Here is a 21,381-nt window from a genome sequence, read left to right as displayed (position 1 = left end):
ACGTCAAGGTGTTTTGCTTGATTTGGCTCAAATACACGTCCTGCTCTGAAGTAACGGGCAGGTTGGCGAAAGTGGGCGGTTGAGTCAGTGGCCATGTATGACTTTTTTTGATTAAGTTTTCCAAGAGGGCTGTTTTTGCTGGTGTGTGTTGGCAGGTTTCAGAGCGACTCTCTGCCCACACCGCAAGATCAGGCATGTCATTTTTCACTTGATGAGCATGAACTGTGGGCTCTTCATAAGCTGTAAGCGTGTTTATGATTCGGGATGCAAACTTTTAGAGCCTGGAGTGCTTCAGTAACTGCTAAGGATTGGTAAAGATCAACAATCTCTGAAACACTTGTACTGCTACGACCAGGCTCCTCTGTAAAAAATGAAACATAGTCCTCAGTGTGTTCAGTGTCATAGAGGTTGGAAGGCAGGCTCCACTCTACCATGCAGCAAATACATTTTAAGACCAGAAGTGCCCATGGTGATCATCTAATTTGCCCTCCTGCTTAGCACAGGGCATAAAAACTTCACCCAGTCCTTCCTGCTTCAAGCCCATCTCTTATTGCTGGCGTACAGCATATTATTTTTCGAACGACAGCTGCCCGTGGTTTGAAGACTTCAAGTGAGGGCGAATCCACCACATTCCATAGGACGCAGATTAGAAGTAAGGTGCCGGATACTCTTTTCAAAATGACCTGACGGACTTGGTGTTGATGGTTTTCTTAAGTTCTGCAGAACAACCCCAAGCCACATGGAAGAAGAGAAATTAATTGAACTGAAACTGGACTGATTTTTGTTCACAATTTTAAAGCTTGCAAGTTGTCATTAGTGGAGGGGAGGGAGATAATTTGTCTGATTTTCATAATATGCACCACCAATCCTGGTACTGATGCTACGACACGTTTTAGCATCTCTTCAAGTCTATGCCTTGGTATTTCATACTGCAGCTCTCTGGGACAAACACAAGCTCAGCTGTTATGTCAAAGAAAAAGTAGAAGGCCCAGCTACATTCAGCACGAGCAGTTATAAGGCACGTTGCTGAGAAGTGATTTGCAGGACTTCAATAAACAGTTACATTACGGAAAAGAGACTGGGTCCTTTATTGGCAGGCATCTCTCTTTGTTCATGTCCACATTAGACTTGAGTAATACTGACGACTAACAGTAAAAGCCTGCCCTGGAGGCTGGATGTAAACTAGCCCAGGCTGTGTGTGCAAGAGTTAAAACGGCTCAGCCAGATTCCAACTTGGTTTCTTTATTTAACAAACTTGCTGTTTCTCTCCATCTCCAAAGGGCTTCATTCCCGCCCCGTGCAGAGGGGCCAGCACAAAGCTTAGTCACCGAGTAAGCCCCACTGAAGACCTATATTCAGGGATTATGTGGGTTCATGCGCTGCGCAGGTCTTGTGCTGGCCCCTCTGCATGGGGTGGATTTTATGGTGGACCCGATGCTGCAGCACACTGAGCGACCTCTACTCCCACTGACTCCAGAGGACTCGGCCTCTTGCAGGACTGATCTGCAATTATGCAACTTACCACTAGGGGCCAAGTCCCCTCCTTGATGTGGCTCCACCCCCTTTGAACAGAGGCGACCCCTTTCTGAGTTTAAAATACCAATTTCACCGCACATCTGGCAAACATCCCATTGAATGGCAAGTTATGCTGCAACAGCTGAGGGCAAAATGCAGCTTAATCCGAGCCAGCCCAGAGTCATTTACACAAACTATCGCTCTAACCCATGGCAGTATCTTCCTTCAACAGGTTCTTTCCTGAGCTAACCCTCCTCCAGTAAGGTTGAAGCCACTCGCGCTCCTTCCTGGCTTGCTAGGCTGCTGCTGCTAACAGAGAGCAGCACCCTGTAGTAATCGCCTTTTCACTGCTTTGCTGCTAAACGTTTTCAAATCCGGACACTTGTGCGGAGGATTTCACTTGATCGGTGCTGGCTGGGCGTTAGGGGGTCTGTCTCTCGGACAACCGTTCATCTGTTCATTCAGGGGAAGGCACGGGTGTGTGTCACAAGGTGGGAACGGAGGCTTTCACTCAAAGAGATCAAGGTAGTCAGGTTCCGGTCCCTGTTGGCCACATGGGTAAAGCAGCAGCTCCTTCCCCAAAGAAGTGATGGGCTCCTCCTGTTGGCCAAAGGACATTCGTTAAGCTCCACAGTCTGAAATTAACACAGGTGCACTTAGGCGCTGATTGACAGCCTGTTGGGGGCAAGAGATGGCTTTCCATGGGCTTTGAGCCAGCGCAATTGTGACTTATGGTTCGGGCTCAGTTCAAAGCCTGCCAGAGTCAAGGGAAAGGCTCCCATCGATTTCTGTGGGCGTTGGATCTGGGCCTGTATGGCCTTGAGCGGGCCTCACATCCCAATTTAAATGAGACAATCCAACACCCTCAGACTGAGAGGAGCTTTAACACTTCGCTCTGCCTCTTTCTGGGCAGCAGCCTCCCGCCAGCCAGTCACCACTTTGGAGGAGGGACTGTCTTCTCCCTCTGCTGCGCCGCAGGTACTGCAAGGCACCAAGCCAGCCATGATCGACCTCCCCTGGCTTACCGAGGGGATACAAAAGTGAGCCAATTAACCCAATTACACTGCCCCCCACCTTCCCTCTTCAGCTCCGTCTTCCCCACTTGCTGCTGCTGCTCCTCCGTTTTGCTCTGCTCTCATGAGCTAGTAGCAGCAAATGGATTCTCATCCGTTAAAGCACCGTGCTGGGGCGGGGCATGGGGGGGGGAGAATCCAAAGACACCAACGTTTCTCTTTGCTACCAGTGCTGGCTTCGCTAGTAGGAGCGTCTTTTTGAGACCAGTGGTGTTATTTAAGGGAGTTTCATGCATATCTCATTTAATGTGGCGTGAAATTCACCCCAGGGAGAGGGACCGGATGAGGCCTAAGCAGCATGTAAGAGCCCTGTTCTGAGAATGGAGGTGGAACAAGCATGTTGGTTTTGTGCCAGCCCTCTGCCCAGTGGTGAGCTTCCCCGAACGCCAGCAAATGATCTCTCACTGAAAAAAGTTTTAATACATTCAGTGAGTTGGCGCTTCCTGTCAGTAGGAGCTGTACCCGGCCTCACCAAGTGACACCGGCAATGTGGGAGTCCCGTGGAAACAAGCTCTGCTTCCATTCTTGCTTTAAACGCTGGAGAACGAACGGCTTTATGAGTTGGCCAAAAACCAGACTGTCGTGCCCCAGGAAACACCTTCTCAGAGCAGCTGAATGTTTTAGAAGCGCTCAGATGGTGAAATTCAGTCCTGTGCAGAGGGGCAGCACAAGACCAGGTGCCCAATAAGTGCCACCTATGCCTTCACGCTAGGGCTGCTGTGGTGCATGACCTGGGCGCTGCACCTGGGCATCCCCCACCCCAAACACACTCCTTCCAACTGGCCCTCTGCTGACCACAAATGACCTTCATTATCTCCACTAACTGAGCCACTCGGTTGGAGCTTGGCACATGAGAAATGCTGATTCCTGAATCCGAAGCAACGGGAAACTATATCAAAGAGAGGCCCAGCCTGCTTCATTCCACACTGCTCTGCGCTACCTTTGCTGCATGTGGTGCCTTGCTTTTATCAAACGGAAAGGTGATCTATTGCCCTGTAACCCTACAGTTCCCAGCACACAGTTGGTTCATGGAAGGGAAAAATGTAGGGACAGTCCCAAATCATGTACCGAGGTTACCAGAAAAGCTGGTTTGTTGATAAACTTGCCCCTGCCTGCTGGTGGCTTTCATTTGCATTACGGAAGCCTGTGCTCGGTGCTGTACAAACAAAGAGACAGCCTCCTCCCCAAAGAGCTTTAGGCCAGTTACAAAGATGAATTGTTACTACAAGCATTGAGAAGGGCTCACCTTGTGGTAGTTGACAAGGTCGGCCAGTGTCGAATGCTGCAGCTGGTCCACTCCCAGGAAGCTGTAGGAGTTGCTGGAGGCATCTATTAGAAAGTGCTTACAGCCCTCCGGGGACAGATGGCAGAGTGCGTAGCCTTTGATCTTCTCACTGACCCGGACCAGAAAGCTCCCGGGCACCGATTTGCTCAGGAGCTCCTCTGCTTGCCTCAGGGTTACGATACCTGCCAAAAGCAAACCAAAGCGCTTACAGGAGAGAAGCAGTTTGGGGGGAGTGGAGGGCTGAATGTAGCAATGCTAAGAAGGATGCTGGTTTAACCCTCTAAACTAATCCGTAGCATTTACAGCAGGCTGTACGTCTCAGCAGCATTTCACAGCCTAACCACTTTGCTCTAGGCCAGATCGTGGCCCAGCTCACACAGCTGGGCTAGCAGGAGCTGCGCGGCAGCCATCTGGCATGGCCAGGTAAGGAGGATAAGAAGGGAGGCAGATAAATACCTTAGCTAGCTAGATTAGCCTGCTGTTAAAGTCTCCATGTCCTGAAGGACATTGGAATTACAGAAGCCCTCTCTTACCTATGGTTTATAGTTTCTTTTAACTGCTTACTCCTCTCCAGGAAACGCTCTCACAGGCCGAGCCAAGTCAAGAGACCAAGCACACTGCTAGGAGAGATGCTCGCGCCCATTCTGTTTTGTACAGAGCTCAGTTGTATAACATTCTTGTTGCACCTTCAGAGTCTTCCGTGGCACGTGAGTTGGTCCTGTTAGGGCTGGCTGTCACATCAGCCCAGAGAACAACTCCGCTCGCGCCCACGTGCACAACGTGTGGGGTCTAGTGACTCGGGAGATGTCTGTATTGCAGAGAGAGGTGCGATTGCCGCTCGGGCAGGGTGCTAGTTTAAATCCAGTTAGCATGACTCAAAGCAGTGACGTCACAGCCGTGCAGGCCAAGAGTAGGTAGCCAGGGTTCCCCCTTTCACTACTATTTTTAGCCACACTAGCTAGATTATAGCTAGTGCAGGTAGTCCTGCCTGACTGCAGTGCAAACGTACCCGTAGGTGCAATGTACATTAATATTACATGATTGCAGATGTGCTCTACCAAGCAAACGCTCCTCACTGAAGTGCTCACTAAAGGGACCCAATTGCTTTTGCTTGGTCTAGAATTGTTGGATCAGTTTCTCCATGGCCACCCCCACCCACCTCCTTAAGCCAGGACATGTGCTAGGGCCTTACTTGTTCCCTTAGTGGTATAATAAATACAACCCTTGGCTCTTTTCAGCTGCAGATCTCAAAGCAGTTGACGGAGAACGGTTGGGATCTCTAACCCCATTTTACTGGTGGGAGACGGCGGCAAAGAGCGGAGACGTCACTTCCCCAGGTCAGTGGCAGAGGAACAGAACCCAGGTCTGCTGAGTCCCACCCTAGCTCCCTACTCTTGATAGCACTGCCACCCGCCAAGCGCCCTGCTGAGGCTTAGCTTAGAAAGCAGCACCTCGTGTACAGAATGTGGAAGGTCTTTTAGGCCAGTCCAATAAGCAGCCAGAAGTATCAAGCTGTGAATTACATTTGCCTTTTGGGCACAAGTTTCCATCCAGAAGAATGGACTAACTGGGAATGCCCTCCTGGTGGGGTGAGGTGGGAAACACGCCCCTCCTTTTCTGATAAGCTACGTCTCCTTGCTTGACTTTGTCGCATTAGTGGGGGGGGCGCAGCACTGCAGACCCACGGAGCCTGTGTGATTGGCACAACATTTACAAAACAGCTGGTCAGGCCGGACGTTTTTGGTTTGAAATCATTTTCCTTCTCCCATGTGGCTTGCCTGCCTCAGCTGATGAGCCCCGTCTGCCCGATTAGAGGGGCAGAGCACAGAAATGACTTGGCCAAGGCCCCCCCCAGCAGGGCTCCCGAGTGCCAGGCCTGCACCCTCTGCACTGTACCATGCTGCCTTCCCGGCTAGATCTCCTTGCTAGAATGACTATTAGCAAAGCATTCTACAGTCACTCTCTTTAATGGAGTGGAAGAGGTTGGTCAAATTTGTTCTTACCCACTCTGGGTCATCGCTCTACCCAGCATGCCTCTTGTGCCTTGACACTCTCTTTCCGTGGGGTCTATTATTCGTATTGTGGTAGGGCCTAAGTGCTCCAGTCATGGACCAGCACACCAGTGCGCTAGGTGCTGCACAAACACAGAACTAGCAGGCAGTCCCTACCCCAAAGAGCTTGCAGCCCAAGCGTCCGCACCACATGACAAATGATCTTTTAGGCCCTGATCCAGCAAGGCACTTAGCACATGGCTTTAAACGTGTAGCTGCTCCACAGACTTCAAGTGAAGTTGAGGATCCAGCTGAAGATTTTCCACTAGTGGGAGGCTGGTCATGATGGGCATGGGTGAAGGGAAAGGTGCTATCCATGATATGTAGCAGTAGAGTCTGGCAGCAAAGATTTGGCAAAGGGATACTCAATATAACGTGTGAGATGCAGTTTGTATGTGCTCAGCGTGGGTTACTGTTGTGCTCTTGGGGCACATGCTGTCTGGAGACGTTTCTCAGACCGGGAATGGACCCGGCCTGGGATGGCTTTCCACGGACCACTTTCCTAAGGGCAGGAGAGTGGCTGGGAAGCTGCAGCACTCACCATGGAACCAGGGTGCTATCCTGTCCGTGGATTTCTCATAACCCGCCCGAAGAGGAATCTGCTCTTCTTTAAACCACCTGATGATGCTCTCCTGGGTGGAAGTGGAGAGGGTCCTCTGCACGCCCAGATTCCTGCGGTTCCAAGAGACTCGTGGTTTGTACAGTGAGGTCACACCCCAGAATTCAAGTTCTGTTCTCTACAGGTTCTTCTACTGTACTCATCACGGCAGTGTCTGAGGCCCAGATGCCCAAAGGTATGTAGGCAACTAACTCCCATCAAAACCAATTGCAGTTAGGCACCTAAATACCTTTGAGAGTCTATGCCTGAGGACCTAAGTTAACTTTGCCAAAGAGCAGCTGCTTAGATCTTGGGGCGTGGATGCTCTCTGGTCAGATGGATTAAAGCTGGCCTAATACGCCGGGGGTCATTGTATTATTGGAGGTACCCACATCCATTGAAAGGGGCACTTCTGCCTGGCTCTAGGAGCTCATTGAGAATTCTTAAATATACAGCTGGGACACAGCCCTGCAGCTAGAGCTGGCTGAGAGAGGATTTATTCCCTCTCCCCTGGGGAAAACTCTGCTGAGCACATACGTTTGCCAGAATCTCTCTTTGAAATTCCCCAGATTTTTTGCCAAACCCCAAAGAACTTCATTTTTTTTTATCAAACTAAAAAGTGACAAAAATGGAGAGAAAAATTGTGAAGATTTCCACTTCGTCACAAAGCCATTTTCCACAGAGGAAAAAAAGCCGATGGATAATTGTTAGCTGGCTCTATATATCCCTCACTCTCAATTGTTAATCAACACGCCCACAGCAGCCAGCAGCAAAACATGAGATCTGCCCCCAGAGCCAGTGCACTCGCACAGCCTGGAGAGCATGGGTCCATTGCAGCATGGCTGGCAGGTCAGTGATTGGGACTATTTCCCAAACCCAGGGGCTCATGGAGGGCACCCTGCCAGCTGTCCCTCTCTGGTGGGGCCCCAGCAGATCTCAGCTGCAAGGGGGATCTCTTAGAGGAGATGGTCCAAGGCCGTATAAGGCTTGAAAGGTTAAAACCAATTCTGCCAGTGCAGATCCAGGAGCCCCTGGGGTCACATCCTCCCATAACAAACGACCGGCCGAATTCTGCACCAGCTGCAGTTTCCAGGTAGGTTCCAGCGTTGGCCCTGGGCAGGGCACACTTCAGTCGCACATTAGCTGGGAGACGGTAAATAAAAATGGCTGGAAGTCCTGACCCTGTCAGGGGAACACGCACCCGTCTGTGCAGCCCTAAAACAAATCCCTATTTGAGATGGCAGCTGCTAACCCAGCTCTCCCTAGAGGCAAGCTTACAGGGCAGGAGAGGGTCAGGGTGCAGTACTTCCCACCAAATGGAACGTGGAGGGAGCAGACGAGGTCCCAGCAGAGCAGCCCTCAATGCTGGGGGAGGCTGCCCGTTTCAAGTGAGAAGAAGTGCAGGCCTGGGTGTGTGGGATCTCAGAACAAAAAAGAACCCAGACAGATGGTTCTCTGGCTGTGGGTCCCAGAATCCTGTGGCATTTTGGTACCAATTTGTGAAGTCAGCAAGAGTGTACCATGCACCCATCGGCCGAGCTCCATGGACGTCAACGATCCTTTCAGTTCACTGGGTTGCCTTTTACAGAACTTGGCCACCACACACAAGCTGTGGATCTGGCCCAACGTGTTGTGCAGCCCCAAAATCGGGGGCTGCCTGTGGAATCTGAAGGAATATACTGGAGTCACTTCAGGGGGAATATTGCCAGGGGAGCCCAAAGCATTCACTTTACTGAGACAGGGGCTGCTGGAACCATGGGGTTTACACCAGCTGACACTGATTTGTATCCTTAATTAAATACTTCAAAGAGATGAAGTCCTGGTTAATCATCATCTTCGCTAATAAGGAATAGATCTGTCATGTCCACAGCACCTTGCCTTGGAAGAGCATGCAGCGTAGACAGACCCTGTCTGATGAAAGGTGTCATGGTAGTGTATGAAGGTTACTAATCTCTAAGCCCTAGGAACACCCCTACCATCCCCGTCCCACAACAGAAAGATCCCAGACACTTTCATCACCGGGGGCAGTTCTTACCTGTTGGGCCTCCCATTGGCTACCCCAGAGTTTAGGGTTTTAGGCTTGGGTGGAAGGGAAGGACGGGGGGGCAAGCTGCGCTCCTTGCTCCCAAAATTCTTGGAAACTTCGGCTACCTTCCCTTTGCGGATCCCTTGCAGCGACAGCCTGTTGTAGTCGTCCCTGGCCTGCTTTGCAATGGAGCGTCTCCTCTCATCAGCGGCTTTGGATTTCCTCACTGGAACAGAAGGGAGGCTTTGAAACCCACTGCCGCTTTACACACCCCCAGGCTAGCTGAAGCTAAGTAGTTGCCTATTTCATATAGGCTAGACTGTGCCTTGAGGTCACCTCTAGACCCAGCTCCTCTCCCATCCCCAGTTCTGCCCGAGGTCCTCTCCTGAGGACACCTGGGCTGTGCAGTAATCAAAGGGCAGGAAAAGGTGCTTGTGAAACCGGGGGATTTAGGGGCTGTTGTAGGCTCTCAAGCTACTTTTGAAACTAACTAGTTTCCAGGGCAACGATGACCTTGGTAACAGTGCACTGCTGCGTAGTGAGGACTCCAGAGGTGGTGGAACGTAGGGTGAAAAGCACCAAGCCGGGGTACGGTGGCATAAGGCTGGCGTAACATGTCAATGGGTATGCTACCGGGAATGGGTGAGAGTCAGTGCAGGCACCGCCTGGGGTATTTAGTCACCTAAGTAGCACCTGATTTTCACAAATATGACACGGCCAGTTGGCAGCTGCTGGATGCTCAGTACTTTGACAATCAGGCCAGTGATTTAGTTGCCTTGGTATGGCCTAACTTTAGGGACCTGGTTTTTAAAAACCCTAGCTTGAAGTGAGACATATTTGTAATACACCATCCCCATCTCCTGGACACCCAGGGACACGGCAGCGTCTGGCCCTCAACCACTGACTGTAGGGCAATGCCCCCTCGCAGGGCACAGCAGGAGACGCCGGCCCCAGAGCACTAGCAGAGTTCTGGAATCAATATGGAACCAGCAGGGGCAGCTCTGCCCTGCCCTACAGAGCCAGCTCCCCAGACACACTGCAGGGCTGAAAGTATCCAAGCACCTTCCCAGCCAAAACTTTTCAGAATTTTTTGTTCCATGAAATTGTTTGACAATTTGATGTTCTGCTCCAATTCTGAATGGAAACTAATTTCAAAACATCCATATTTCCCATGGGACGAAAACCCCATTTCCTAACCACCTGTAGTCTTCATGCTACAGAGCCGGGTGACTCTTGGCCAGCTTAGCTATCTAGTGACGTTGCATTAATCAAGAGAGGCCCCATCCATCAGCCAAGTGACCAGCAGAAGAATCCAAACAGTTAAAGGAAGGGGAGAATAGAAAAAAGGGCAACACCAGCGTCTCTTACAGGATTCCTGCCACTCGGGATCGTCCTTGTCTGATTTCTGCCCTGACTCCTGGGCCTCCTTCCGGTCGTTGTTAGTTTGCAGCTCCCTCTCTGCAGATGCTCTCATCCCTCCTGGCCTCCTCCTTGCTAGATCCTTCGCCTGTTAGGAGACAATGTGTGTAATGCCTGGTGCCCGGCTTGCTTTCTGCTGGCTGCCTTTAGCAGTCTCTGGACACCAGGGATTCGTTTCTTTAGGGTCTCCTGTGAAATAAGTGGGGTTCCCCAAGACACCGACCCTCCCTCCTCCCCACTACCTGGGAGCCCAGGGCTTCTGGGGTCCATTCGTGGGCACAGGCTACGCAGATGGGCAGGTTGAGCTCGAGGGGTAGGAAGTGACATTAAGTGACTCTAAAGGCCAGATCCTGAGCTGTGGCCAAGGAGCGCTCCGGGAGGGAGTGGAGGGGGCTGTTTTATCCTCAGCTGGCTCGGGACCAGCCCACTCCTCCACACAGACCAGAGCAGCTGCCAAAGACCTGCAAGGCCCCATTCCGGGGCTCACTGAGACTTTACCATATCCTATTGATTCTGGTTTCACTCACACCCCATGACACCTCAAGCCCCTTTTCCATTGCCAGCTTTGCTTTAAGATCCTCCTGCACCAGGTTCAGAGCTGCTTGTGGAGGAGAGAGTTTGGCGTCAGCCTGGAAAAGCTCTTTGGCTGTCTCTGCCCCGGGCACAGCATCACACAGGAAATCTATGAAGCGTGAACATGCTGTAATGGCCTGTTGGACAATGGTGCATCCTCTGCTACCGTCCTCAGTCCCAGTCTTGGTTACTTGAACTCATGAGAGAGAGAGCAGAGATCGGAAAGGGCCAGAGAAGGGCAAGAGCTACTTTATAGCGTGACCGTCTGGCAAAATTGTAATACTGCCCAAAGTGGGGCTATTTAGCTTGGAGAGGAGAATTGGAGGGGACTCTGCTGAGATGACGGGTGTGCTGAAAAAGGGCCAGCCCCTCCTTTGCTAGCCCGAAACCTGGGCTGCTAGCCCCCACTCTGCCCCTTCCCCCAAGGCCCCATCTTCACTCTGCCTCTTCCCACCCCCCACTCCGCCCCCTCCCCGAGTCCCCCGCCCACCCACCACTCTCCACCTCCCCGAGCCGCCAGACAGCTGTTTGGTAGTGGTGCCGCCCCCTATTGGCTGTTGGGAGGTGTCACCCAACAGCTGATGAGCAGGGGCGGGGAACAGCACCCATGGAGTTGGCGCCTATGATGGTGGGGAACTCTTGGTACTATGGTACCACATTAGTCAGTGCTGGGAGGCGGTGCCCTGCATGGTGGGGGCCAGAGACATTATGTCTGTCTGGGGTGGGACAATGATTCTTGCTACCTAGCTTTTAAGAGATGTAACCACCCCGGGAGCTATTATACCAGCTGTGGGTCCTGAGGAGCCACCTAGGCTGGGTGAACGTCCCTGGTCAGCTCTGCCTGCTTGAGGGGCTGCAGAGCAGAATCTAGCCCCCTGCCGGGGCGTGTTAAAAGCACGCAGGCTCGCTGCTTACCTGCTGAACGTCGTACTTCCTCGTCTGAGCCTTGGAATCTGCCAACATCTGATGCACGTCTCTGCCTTTACTGGGAGCAGCCTAGACGTTCAATGGCAAACAAACCCAGCATTAGCATTGGAGCTCTTCCCATTCCTTCCCGGTCCGTATACACGTCAGCCCAGCTCTGGCCCCTGTGTCGAAACATCATGCTGGAGGTTTCGTTTAAAATCACACTCTTTTTAATATCTCCAGATAGTAAGAATGTGGTGGCCCTTTTACTGCCCATCTCACGGCTGGTCCCTGGACGCACTGCTCCCTCCTTGGGAATCTCACACACCTCATTTATTCCAGACCCTGCAGTTCATCATCAGATGGGATTGTTCCCCAATCAAGATCGAGGTCTGACTGTGCTTGGTGCTGTATGAAGTGAGAGACGGTCCCTGCCCTGGTGAGTTTACAGCGTAAAGAGACAAGAGAGGCAAAGGGTGGCTGAAAGACAGAACCAGCATCCCCATCTCAGAGATGACGAATTGAGACATGCAGATTAGGTGACTTGCCCTAGGACACACACGGAGTGTGTGGCAAAGATGGGACCAGGCCACAGCTCTCATGAGCCCCATTCCAGTGCCTGAGCCCCAAGCCCAGCCTTCCTTTCTACTGCATCTCACTGAGACTGGGGTGACCCTTAGTCCCTACACCGTGGGGGGTTGAGGACCTCACAACTAGAGCCTTGGACACCCCCGACCTCTGACTTAGAGAGATACGGAAGAAGGGACCCCTGTAGCCTGAAAGAGCGCTGCACGTATGTGAATGAACCCCTTTCTGCATTCTAGAGCCCTCCCCTCTGAATACAACTCTCCTGCAATAGTCTCTCTAACCAAGGCCTGCCCATGTCAAGGCCTGGCCCTCCTAAAGGCAGTGGCTGAATGGAGAGGAAGGAAGGCCTCAGGGTTAGGACTTGGGAGACCCAGATTCAAGTGTCTGCTCTGCCACAGACTCCCTGTGTGACCTTGGGCAATTCACTTAGCCTCTCTGTGCCTCAGCCCCCCAGCCATGCAATGGGGATAACAGCAGTGCCCTACCTCACAAGCTACTAGGAGGATTAGTGTGTTGAAGAGTGTGAGGTGCTTGGATCCTGTGGTGACAGGGACCATGTCAATACTATAGATCGATGCCTGCTGAGAGAGTTTGCCAGCGGCTGGGTTATCGTGGGTTTCTTGTACTTTGAGACAAACACAGCCGGGCTTATCTCTGAACCCTCCCACACAGAACTGAATGTGGAGGTCAAAGCCACCTCCGTCGGTGATAATGCTCTTCCGGAACTCCACTGTGGGACTTTATTGGCATCCCCTTCCTCAGAACCATTATTCCCCCTTAAATATGAACCCAGGCATCTCTCCCTGCTCTGCTCAGACAGAGACATGGAACTGGAAGTCATTCACCTTTCCCAGGTGAAAAAACAACAAAATGCTCAGATGCAGTTACGGATGTAAATCATTCTCACATCAGTTATTAGAATAATGGAGATGTAAAAAAAGGACAAGCCTTAGAAAGCACAATGCCCATCCCACATCTTGGCCTATGTCTCATCTCAGGATTGCCAGTCTCGGGCATTCAGAAAACACTGACGGGTTTGACAAATCATGAGAATGTCTTAAAAATCACAAGATTTTAAAAAATTGGGGGGGGGGGGAATTCTTTCCCTTCTGTTTTTTGAGCTTTTAGTGATCATGTTTTAAGCTCCTCTCTGCAACCATGTGAAATAGAAATCTCCTTCAGTGAGAAAATAAAGCTGAGATTCTCACCTAATCCCATGACTCCAGGAGTTGAGACTTTAAGAAAAACACCACACGGAAGACTTGCAATAAAACCCAGGAGAGCTGGCAACACTGAGGTCACCTCATGGATGCCTTGCTGTCAACTCAGCAAAGATGTGGCCAAAACCAAGCCTCGAGTTACCTACCTTTTCTACATTGATGACAGAGCCACATGTGGTTTTAGACACACACTTGCAATTCTACACAAAAGTAACAACTAAGGACCTAACCCAAACTCCACTGCACTCAATGGAAGTCTTTCCACTAACTTGAATGGCTTTTGGCTCAGGCTTTAAGCATGTCAGTGATATGTGTGGTTAATAGATATTTAGCCTGTTCTGTTTCCTCCATGAATAATAAGTGGTTAATGCTGGAATGCATCTCTAATTGATTTCTTTCCAACCACTTTAAAATAATTTATTTGTAATCCCACGGTGAAAATATTGCCAGAGAGGAAACATTCTCAACAAAAGGTTCGACCCAAGCAGTGTAACATCCAGCTTTTGAAGTCATAAAATAGTTTTAACTTTATAAAAAGAAATACAAGCAGGCACTTTAAAAATGCCAATAGCAGACATTGACCTCACGCGCTCGCTGTAGCACTTGAGCGCGGAGGAGAAAAAATCCGACTCTGAATACATTCATTTCCATCTATTGTTAGTTTTGCCATAAAACATCTGCCAGAAACTATGAAGCATCAGGGTTCATTTTGCTCTTAACAGAAACCTGCCTCGTTAGGTTTATTTATTGATCAGAATAAAATCAGTGGCCCAAATTCAACTGTTAGTTCCACCAGTGGAAATCTAGAAAAACTCCAATGGAGTCATCAGAATTTGGCCCAGAGTTTTTAGTTTTGTCTGTTCTAGTTTAGTGGCAGGAGTCCAGGACTATAATGCCAGACATAGAAACCGCTGAAATTATTATGGCACCTGAAATGTTGCTTTCATTGTGGATAGCGCCTTATCCTTCAAAGCAACATTTCAGATGCCATAAAGATGACTCCTGATAGCTCAGAAACAATGCAATATCAGGGCTCATTTTGATCTCAGCAGAGGATTGCCTCTTTAGGTTTATTTACCCAGACTGAGAGACAGTGCTCCATTGTGCCAGGCAGTGCACACGTGCAGACATGAACTGTGAGAGACAGTCCTGCCCCCAAGGGCTCGCAGTCTAGACAGACAGACAAAGGATAAGAAAGGAAGTATTATACTCCCCATTTTACAGATGGGAGACTGAGGCACAGAAAAACAAAGTGACTTGCTCATTACTACAGAGAGAGAGGCTGGTACGGCTCGGAACAGAGCCCAGATGCCCCAAGTCCCATGCTAGTACTTCAGCCACAAGACTATCCTTCCTCTCGAGAAGATTGCTCTCCTGAGTTGCATGGCTTTTCCAAAACAGAGACAAAAGCAGCCTTTAAAAATCAAATGGCTTTTTCCAATTCATGTTTCAATTTATCAGACGCTGGCCCCATTCAGCATAGAGTCTTTGCAACCCCCCCCTCGTGAAGTTATGCACTTCTGAGCAGTGTTAGGAGAACAGAAAACAAGTACCTGAGCATGATCCCAGCTTCTCTCCTCTTTATCAGCTGTTATCACATCTTCCTTCTCCCTCTCTCCGTTTTTTTCCAACTTCCTTTTGGCATCTGCCCCACCCAGGGCTCCTGGCTGAGAACGCAGGGAGCATGGTACAGCCGGTTCTAGGAATGTTTGACTTCCCCTGTGAAGACACCAAGCAGGAATTTTGGAATAGAATCAATAGCCTTCAGCCTTCCGCCTTCCAAACTACTGAAAGGACATGACATGGCAATGAAGCAATTCCGCGGCCCAGCAGCAGCTCACAGAGATGAGCACTATGTCCATGCTCCTGGTGCGGAGACAATTAAAGTAATCACTCACTGCAGTTAATTGTGCATCCACATGCAGGCAGATACCTACTGGCATAGAAATCACTCCCGAATATCAGCTGTGGTGATGAGCGGGATGCTGCCCACCCGAGCTCTCACTGTAAGTAGATACTGTTCAAAGGCCGTATTTTCAGGAGCACCAGCACAGGGTTGGGATTAGAGCAGGGGTGGGCAAACTACGGCCTGGCCTGTGGGACTGTCCTGCCCGGCCCCTGAGCTCCTGGCCCAGGAGGCTCACCCCCGGCCCCTCCCCAGCTGTTCCCCCTCCCCCGCAGCCTCACCTCACTCGCCCCGCCGCCGGCGCAGTGCTCTGGGCGGTGGGGCTGTGAGCTCCTGGGGCAGCGCAGCTGCAGAGCCCGGCCTGACCCAGTGCTCTGTGCTGTGTGGTGGTGGTGGCGGCGTGGCCCGGCTCCAGCCACCGGTGCTCCAGGCAGCGCGGTAAGGGGGCAGGGAGCAGGGGGGGTGGATAGAGGGCAGGGGAGTTCTGGGGGTGGTCAGGAGGGGAAATGGGGTTGAATGGTGGCAGGGTCCCGGGGGGAAGGAGGGAGGATTGGAAGGAGGGGGTTTGGATGGGGCGGCAGGGGGCAGTCAGGGGCAGGGGTTCTGGGGGCAGTCAAGGGACAGGGAGAAGGGGTGGTTGGATGGGGCAGGGGTCCTGGGGGGGGGCCGTCAGGAATGAGAGGAGGGGTTGGATGGGGCGGCGGGGGTCCGGGGGAGGTCAGGGGACAGGGAGTGGGGTGTGTGTGGATGGGGCAGGGGTCCCAGAGGGGCCGCCAGGGAACGGGGGGGGTTGGATGGGGCAGGAATCCAGGGGGGGCAGATAGGAGGTGGGGGCTGGGTCACAACCCCCTCCCCTAACCGGCCCTCCATACAATTTACGAAACCCAATGCGGCCCTCAGGCCAAAAAGTTTGTCCGCCCCTGGGTAAGAGTCCTGGGTCAATGTGCATGTGGCAGCAGGGTAAGAGGGGCTCCTGCATGCTGGAGGCAGGGGGCGTCTGGAGACCCCATGTTATCCCTAGTCTGCATCCTCCGCCATCTGCAAATGGCCTGGGACAATCCAGGTGCCCATGGAACCCCCTCCCCCAACTGCCGAGCAGGTAAAACAAACCAACCAGCTCCTCTCCCCAGCGCTCAATCCCCCCTTTATCTAAACTGATGATCAGAGTCATCTGCAAATCATTTGTTAGTAGGCAAATCCACTCTCATGATTTGCATACAATGTTAGCAACCAAGCTTCCCCATCCCCCCACCAAAGGGCCAGACCCCAGCGAAGATCACCTGGCAGCCTCAGAGCCCTTCCCAGATGACTCAGGCCTCATCTCCTCAGGGAGACACCCTGCTGCCCTGCCTGGGAGCTGAGGGCCAAGGCTGGCACCTTCAAAGGGCTTGTCCAGGAGGCAGCCCAGCCGCATGGCCGCATGGAGGAAGGTACAGCCACGGGCAGCTGGTAGAGGAGGCAGCAGCCTGTCAAAGGGATTCTCAAGACGCAGCTCGTTGGGGCCCGTGAGCCAGCCAGCAAACGCACCAGCCAGGAAGGCCGAATGAAGCTCCCCGGGACACCTCAGTCCAAGGCGTGTTCCCCAGGGTTGGCTTTATTTTCAAACAAGAGCAAATGCACCCAGACCACTGTGCCACCCACCTAGGGCTTTCCCAGCTTTCACCAGCATGGTTGGGAGGGACACACCCTTCCCAAACAGTGCTTCGCCCACACAGCACTCCCTGTCCCCGAGGCAAGAAGCCATACATCTGCCTCCCTGTAGGCCATGTGCTCGCTCCCAGGCACGTGCCCTGCGACTCCAGTGCCCAGTTTTAGGGCCCAAGCCCAGATCTTCCTAGATATATTGGTATAGATATTCCTAGGTATAAATCAGTGGGAATTAGGGCCTAATTACCTGTGAGGATCTAGGCCCAAGTGCCTAAAAGACACAGGCCCCTAAGACCTAGTGCCTCTCTCTGGATGTAGTGTGGGTGGAAGGAGACTGTAGAAATCTCCACAGACTGCAGGGGAGAAACACACAGAACTTTGCTCCATCCCAGCTCTCCCTTTTATCTTGCACTGATTATCATCTATTAAAAAGCACCTTCCGCCTTAGCCACCGGAGGAGCCACCGCCTGAGTAACCGCAAACCTGTCCAACCGGCTCCTGGGGCCGAGTGCTGCCTTACCTGGCTTCCCCCGCTTCCTGTTGAGCCCTCCGTGCCTGGATTTCCTCGCAGATCACATCATAAGGCTTATCCGACGTGTGCTCGCCCATGACCCAGACCCAGACTTCGCTGTCCGTGCCGAGCTTCCACTTCACCGACTTCCCGAGCGCTGCAAGACAAACACTCAGTGCACTGGCCACTAAAGCGCCGGTGGCGCTCATGACCCTGTGACCGAACACACCCCTGTATTCACACCCCGGTCATAATCTTAGTTTTCAAATGACACCTCTCCAGGGGTATTTTGTACAAATAGCTCCCTGATCAACAACGGGGTGAAATGTGTGTAGCAACATTTCATGGAGAGTTAGGAACAGACGCTGAAATCGGGACTGATGTCTGTTTACCAGACCAGTCTGTGGAGGGGGTAAACTAGTTTCTCAAAGACAAAGGACAAGCTGGCGCCTCTAGCCAGGTGTCATCAACGTTAACTGGCAATCACCTGTCAAGTGGCAGCAAAGGGGGGGGGCAGGAACAGATCGATTTGCATTTGAACAAACAACACGGAACCGCCTTCACCACAAGACCCATATCTTCACCCTCACAGGGGGAAGGAATTTTATCTAGAGGTGACCCTCATGACTGGACTATAAAAGAGAGGGCCAAAACACACCCTCCCCCCCCCCCCGGGGGTATTCTCTCTTTCTCTCCCGCTCTCTCTCACTCCCTCTTTCACCTAAGAAGACAAAAGGTACCTGGGAATTTAGTCAGCCCTGTTGCTGGGAAATGTGAGAAGGGTTTCTGAAACCTTGAACCAAGTCTAGCTGGTTTAGTTACTAGAAAGCGTTTGATCTTTATTTCCTCTAGGAACCATTTATGACTGTAATGCCTTATACTCACTTCAAATCTATCGCCTTGTAATTAAATCAACTTGTTTTATTCGTTAAGCAAAACGAATCCAGTGTTGTGTGTAAACTGAGCTGTTTGGGTGACTCCAGTTAAAGTACCAAACTGTTGTACATTGATCCCTTACTGGGGCAACGGACTGCCCAGGAGAGGGCTGGACAGAGGACAATGCACATTTTTGGGGAAATTGGGGACTGGGAATGTGTTGGGGTCACCCTGCAGGTGGTAAGCAAGGCTGCTGGAAGCTGGACTGTGGCTGTTGTGTGGCTGGCAGGTTGTGGCTATCTGCCGACACTCAGGGTGTGACCTGCATGCTGTCTGGCTGGGTGTGTGGGGCCCAGGTTGGGAGCAATGGCAACAAAGCATTTGCGGCACCCAAGGTTGCAGGGCAGGAGGTGACAACTCCTCACTAGTCTGGATTGCCCCCCAGAACGCGATACCCCCAACCCTTGGTTACCTGAGGGCTAACTGCTTGGCAGGGGGGCAGGGCGGTTGTTCGGGGGAGGAAGCTGCTAGCAATTTGACATGATTTGCCAAGCTACATTCAAAACGCCACTCTCAGTTTGAGCAGCAGCAGCCCGAGTCAGATTCGGAGCCCCTCCCCCACGAGTGGGGCCTTACACCACAAGCAGATAGACTGTAGTCAATGGGGCTATTTGTGGAGTAGGGCATGATCCCAGATGCAGGGCGCAGGAGCAGACCACAGAGGAGACAGTGTGGCCTAGTGGATAGAGCCCTGGGCTGGAACTCAGGGGACCTGGACTGTATTTCCAGCTTTGCCACTGGTCTGCTGGATGGCCTTGGGTGAGTCACTTCATCGCCCAGTGCCTCAGTTTCCCCATCTGCGACATGGGAATAGCGACACTGATCTCCCTTGTAAAGCACGTTGAGATCGACAGATAGAAAGTGCTAGATAAGAGCTTGGGTTGATGCTTATTATTATTTCCCCCTGGTCATGGACTCCTCCCCTCCAAACTGTCTTCCTCAAATGCTCCCCCAGCCCATTCATGTCCCCCTGCCCAGCAGCCTGCCCACTCGGAGGAGCTCCCTGTGGCTCCTCAAAGCCCATTTCTCCTACTCGCTAGTTCCAGGAGAGCACCTGCCTGGGTAGTCCGGCCTGGGGAAACCGAGCTGCTCTCTCAGCCGCTAAGACCAGTCTCAGCTGCACCCTGCCCCCGTGACCCCGAGGCCTCTGGGGAGCGGGAAGGCAGTGGCAGGGAGAGGTATTTCTAAAGGAGGGCTGCTGCAAATGCAAATCTCAGGGCAACCTGGGCTATAGAGCCTCTTGAACCCTGGGTGTCCTCCTCTCCTGTGACAGCCCCCTTACTGAGCTAGATAGTGCAGCCGGCACCCAGCCCATGCTGGCCTGCTTAAAAAATCCTTCAGCCATCTGGCTTCCTGAAGAAGAGGGTCAAAAGTAACACAGTCCATTAGGCTACCCGCAGCCCGAAGCCCAGAGCGTGGTGCCTGCAGAGCACGGCACCTAGTTAATTATTTCTCTTAGGGTAGCACAAGAGGCTCTGTTGTGCGGGGCCCCTGCTCCAAAGCGCTCCGTCTAAGCAGACAAGGGAAGCATTGTGGGCCCCGTGTTACAGGCAGAGACATTAAGGGATTTGCCCAAGGTTACTGAGCGAAGGCTAGGACCTGGGCCCGGCTGTGAGGGGTCACAGGGCAGCGCTTGAACCCCTAGCCTTGGCTGTGTTCATTTGCCACCTCCTCGTAGAAAGATTTTTTCCTGCAGTAACCCTGGCACCCCCCCCGGAGCTGTAACTTGAGCTGTAACCACTTTTCACCCAACAGCAGGTTGCTTGTAACCCGGCACAGCTGTATTTACCAGGCAGCAAGCCCAGCGCTGGGGAGCCAGTTACCTTTCCGCTGGGTCACTCTCTTCGCTGAGTTCTTGTCTGTGGCAGCTTCTCTCTCCTTCCACCGTCTGACCTGCTCCTGCCTCATCTTGAGGAAGAGGATCTGTTTCTGCTCCTCGCTGAGCTCTGCCAGCAGCTCAGGATCGATGTACATGTCTGCCAGGATCTGCTGCAGCATGGCCGCGGCTCTGGCACATCAGCACTCCTGGCAACACGCTTCGAAGACAGGATTCTCCTTCCCAGGCCAGGTACAGCCGCACCAACACCAACAAAATCTCTCCACACCCAAAGCAGGCAGCAGGAACTCAGACTCACCATGGCAATTATAATCCCATCTCTCCACCTATTTTAGCTCAGACTTCCTGCACAGACTGAAAAAAGTAAAAAAGCAACTTGGAACCTCTGATTATGATTCACGGAAATCACAGGAGATCTGAACTTGCCGGCAGAGCTTAAAGAAAAGCCGTGTCCTTGATCATCCAGGGATGAATTGCCAAGATTTATAGTGAGAAAATTCTTTTACTGCCCCAGTAAATTTCACTGATACTGTGTGGAAGAGAGTTCCCTGTATCACAAAAATCAGAGGTGTGGCTTACTTTGAGCTAGGCAAACATGCTATTACCTGGTGAGAGAGCAATGACCCAATGAATCTACAGCTCCCTCCCCCTCCCCCTCCACAGAGAAACTCCTTTGGGAATTGACTGGCACACTCCAATTTGCCTAATGCAGAATGGGGTGAGATGGGGGTTTTGGGAGCCCACTCTGCCCACAAAATCTCTCAAGTTACAACAACTTTTTTCAGCTAGATGGGCACCAGCAACACAGCTAGTCCTTCTCCCCCAGCTCTCACCAGGCCTGAGCAGCCCAGGGTGACCCCCAGGCAGACGAGGCTGGAGCCAGACAGAAGCGGGGAGCGACGTGGGGAAGACAGGGGAACACGTTAACAAGGTCAGTGGGCACAAGCGAGAACCTCTTTCTCCAGAGATCTTTGAATGCTTTAAGGGCTCTCTCCTCCACACTCACGCTCTCCCTGCCCCACGCTGCAGCCCCCTCCAGAACTCGCTTCCTACCCCCTGCCTCAGTGGTTCAAATGAAAGGCAGCATCGGAGCCTTTCAGAGCAGCTGGCAGGCTGCTTTCTGCTTCTTGACCCACATGCACCAAGGCGTTGTCTCCTGAAAGGTTACCTTGGGTTTGCAACCCAGGCAAGCGCTCAGCACAAACCCATCCACCCCCTCTCATGCCAGACAACCACTGCACGTGCTCTGCTTCAAGTACTGCTGGGAGTCAGTCCCCACTTGGGAGTCAG

General features: G+C 52.1%; 1 protein-coding gene across 1 annotated transcript; it reads right to left on the bottom strand.

The window, feature by feature from the left end:
* Positions 1 to 1,824: 1,824 nt before the first annotated feature.
* SH2D4A (SH2 domain containing 4A) lies at positions 1,825 to 20,625 on the bottom strand. Its single transcript, XM_024214694.2, has 9 exons — positions 20,078 to 20,625; positions 17,328 to 17,475; positions 14,808 to 14,973; positions 11,456 to 11,536; positions 9,917 to 10,055; positions 8,558 to 8,774; positions 6,466 to 6,596; positions 3,835 to 4,055; positions 1,825 to 2,115 (listed from the first exon to the last, which is right to left on the bottom strand). Exons 1-9 carry the CDS (start codon positions 20,250 to 20,252, stop codon positions 2,023 to 2,025), a joined length of 1,371 nt encoding a protein of 456 aa, XP_024070462.1. The 5' UTR covers positions 20,253 to 20,625; the 3' UTR covers positions 1,825 to 2,022.
* Positions 20,626 to 21,381: the final 756 nt, after the last annotated feature.

The sequence above is a fragment of the Terrapene carolina genome, unplaced genomic scaffold (assembly GCF_002925995.2).
Source record: "Terrapene carolina triunguis isolate 2854851 unplaced genomic scaffold, T_m_triunguis-2.0 Scaffold136, whole genome shotgun sequence".
NCBI classification, from domain to species: domain Eukaryota; kingdom Metazoa; phylum Chordata; order Testudines; family Emydidae; genus Terrapene; species Terrapene triunguis.
Note: the sequence above shows the minus strand (reverse complement) of the source record. Positions and strands in the feature narration are given on the sequence as shown.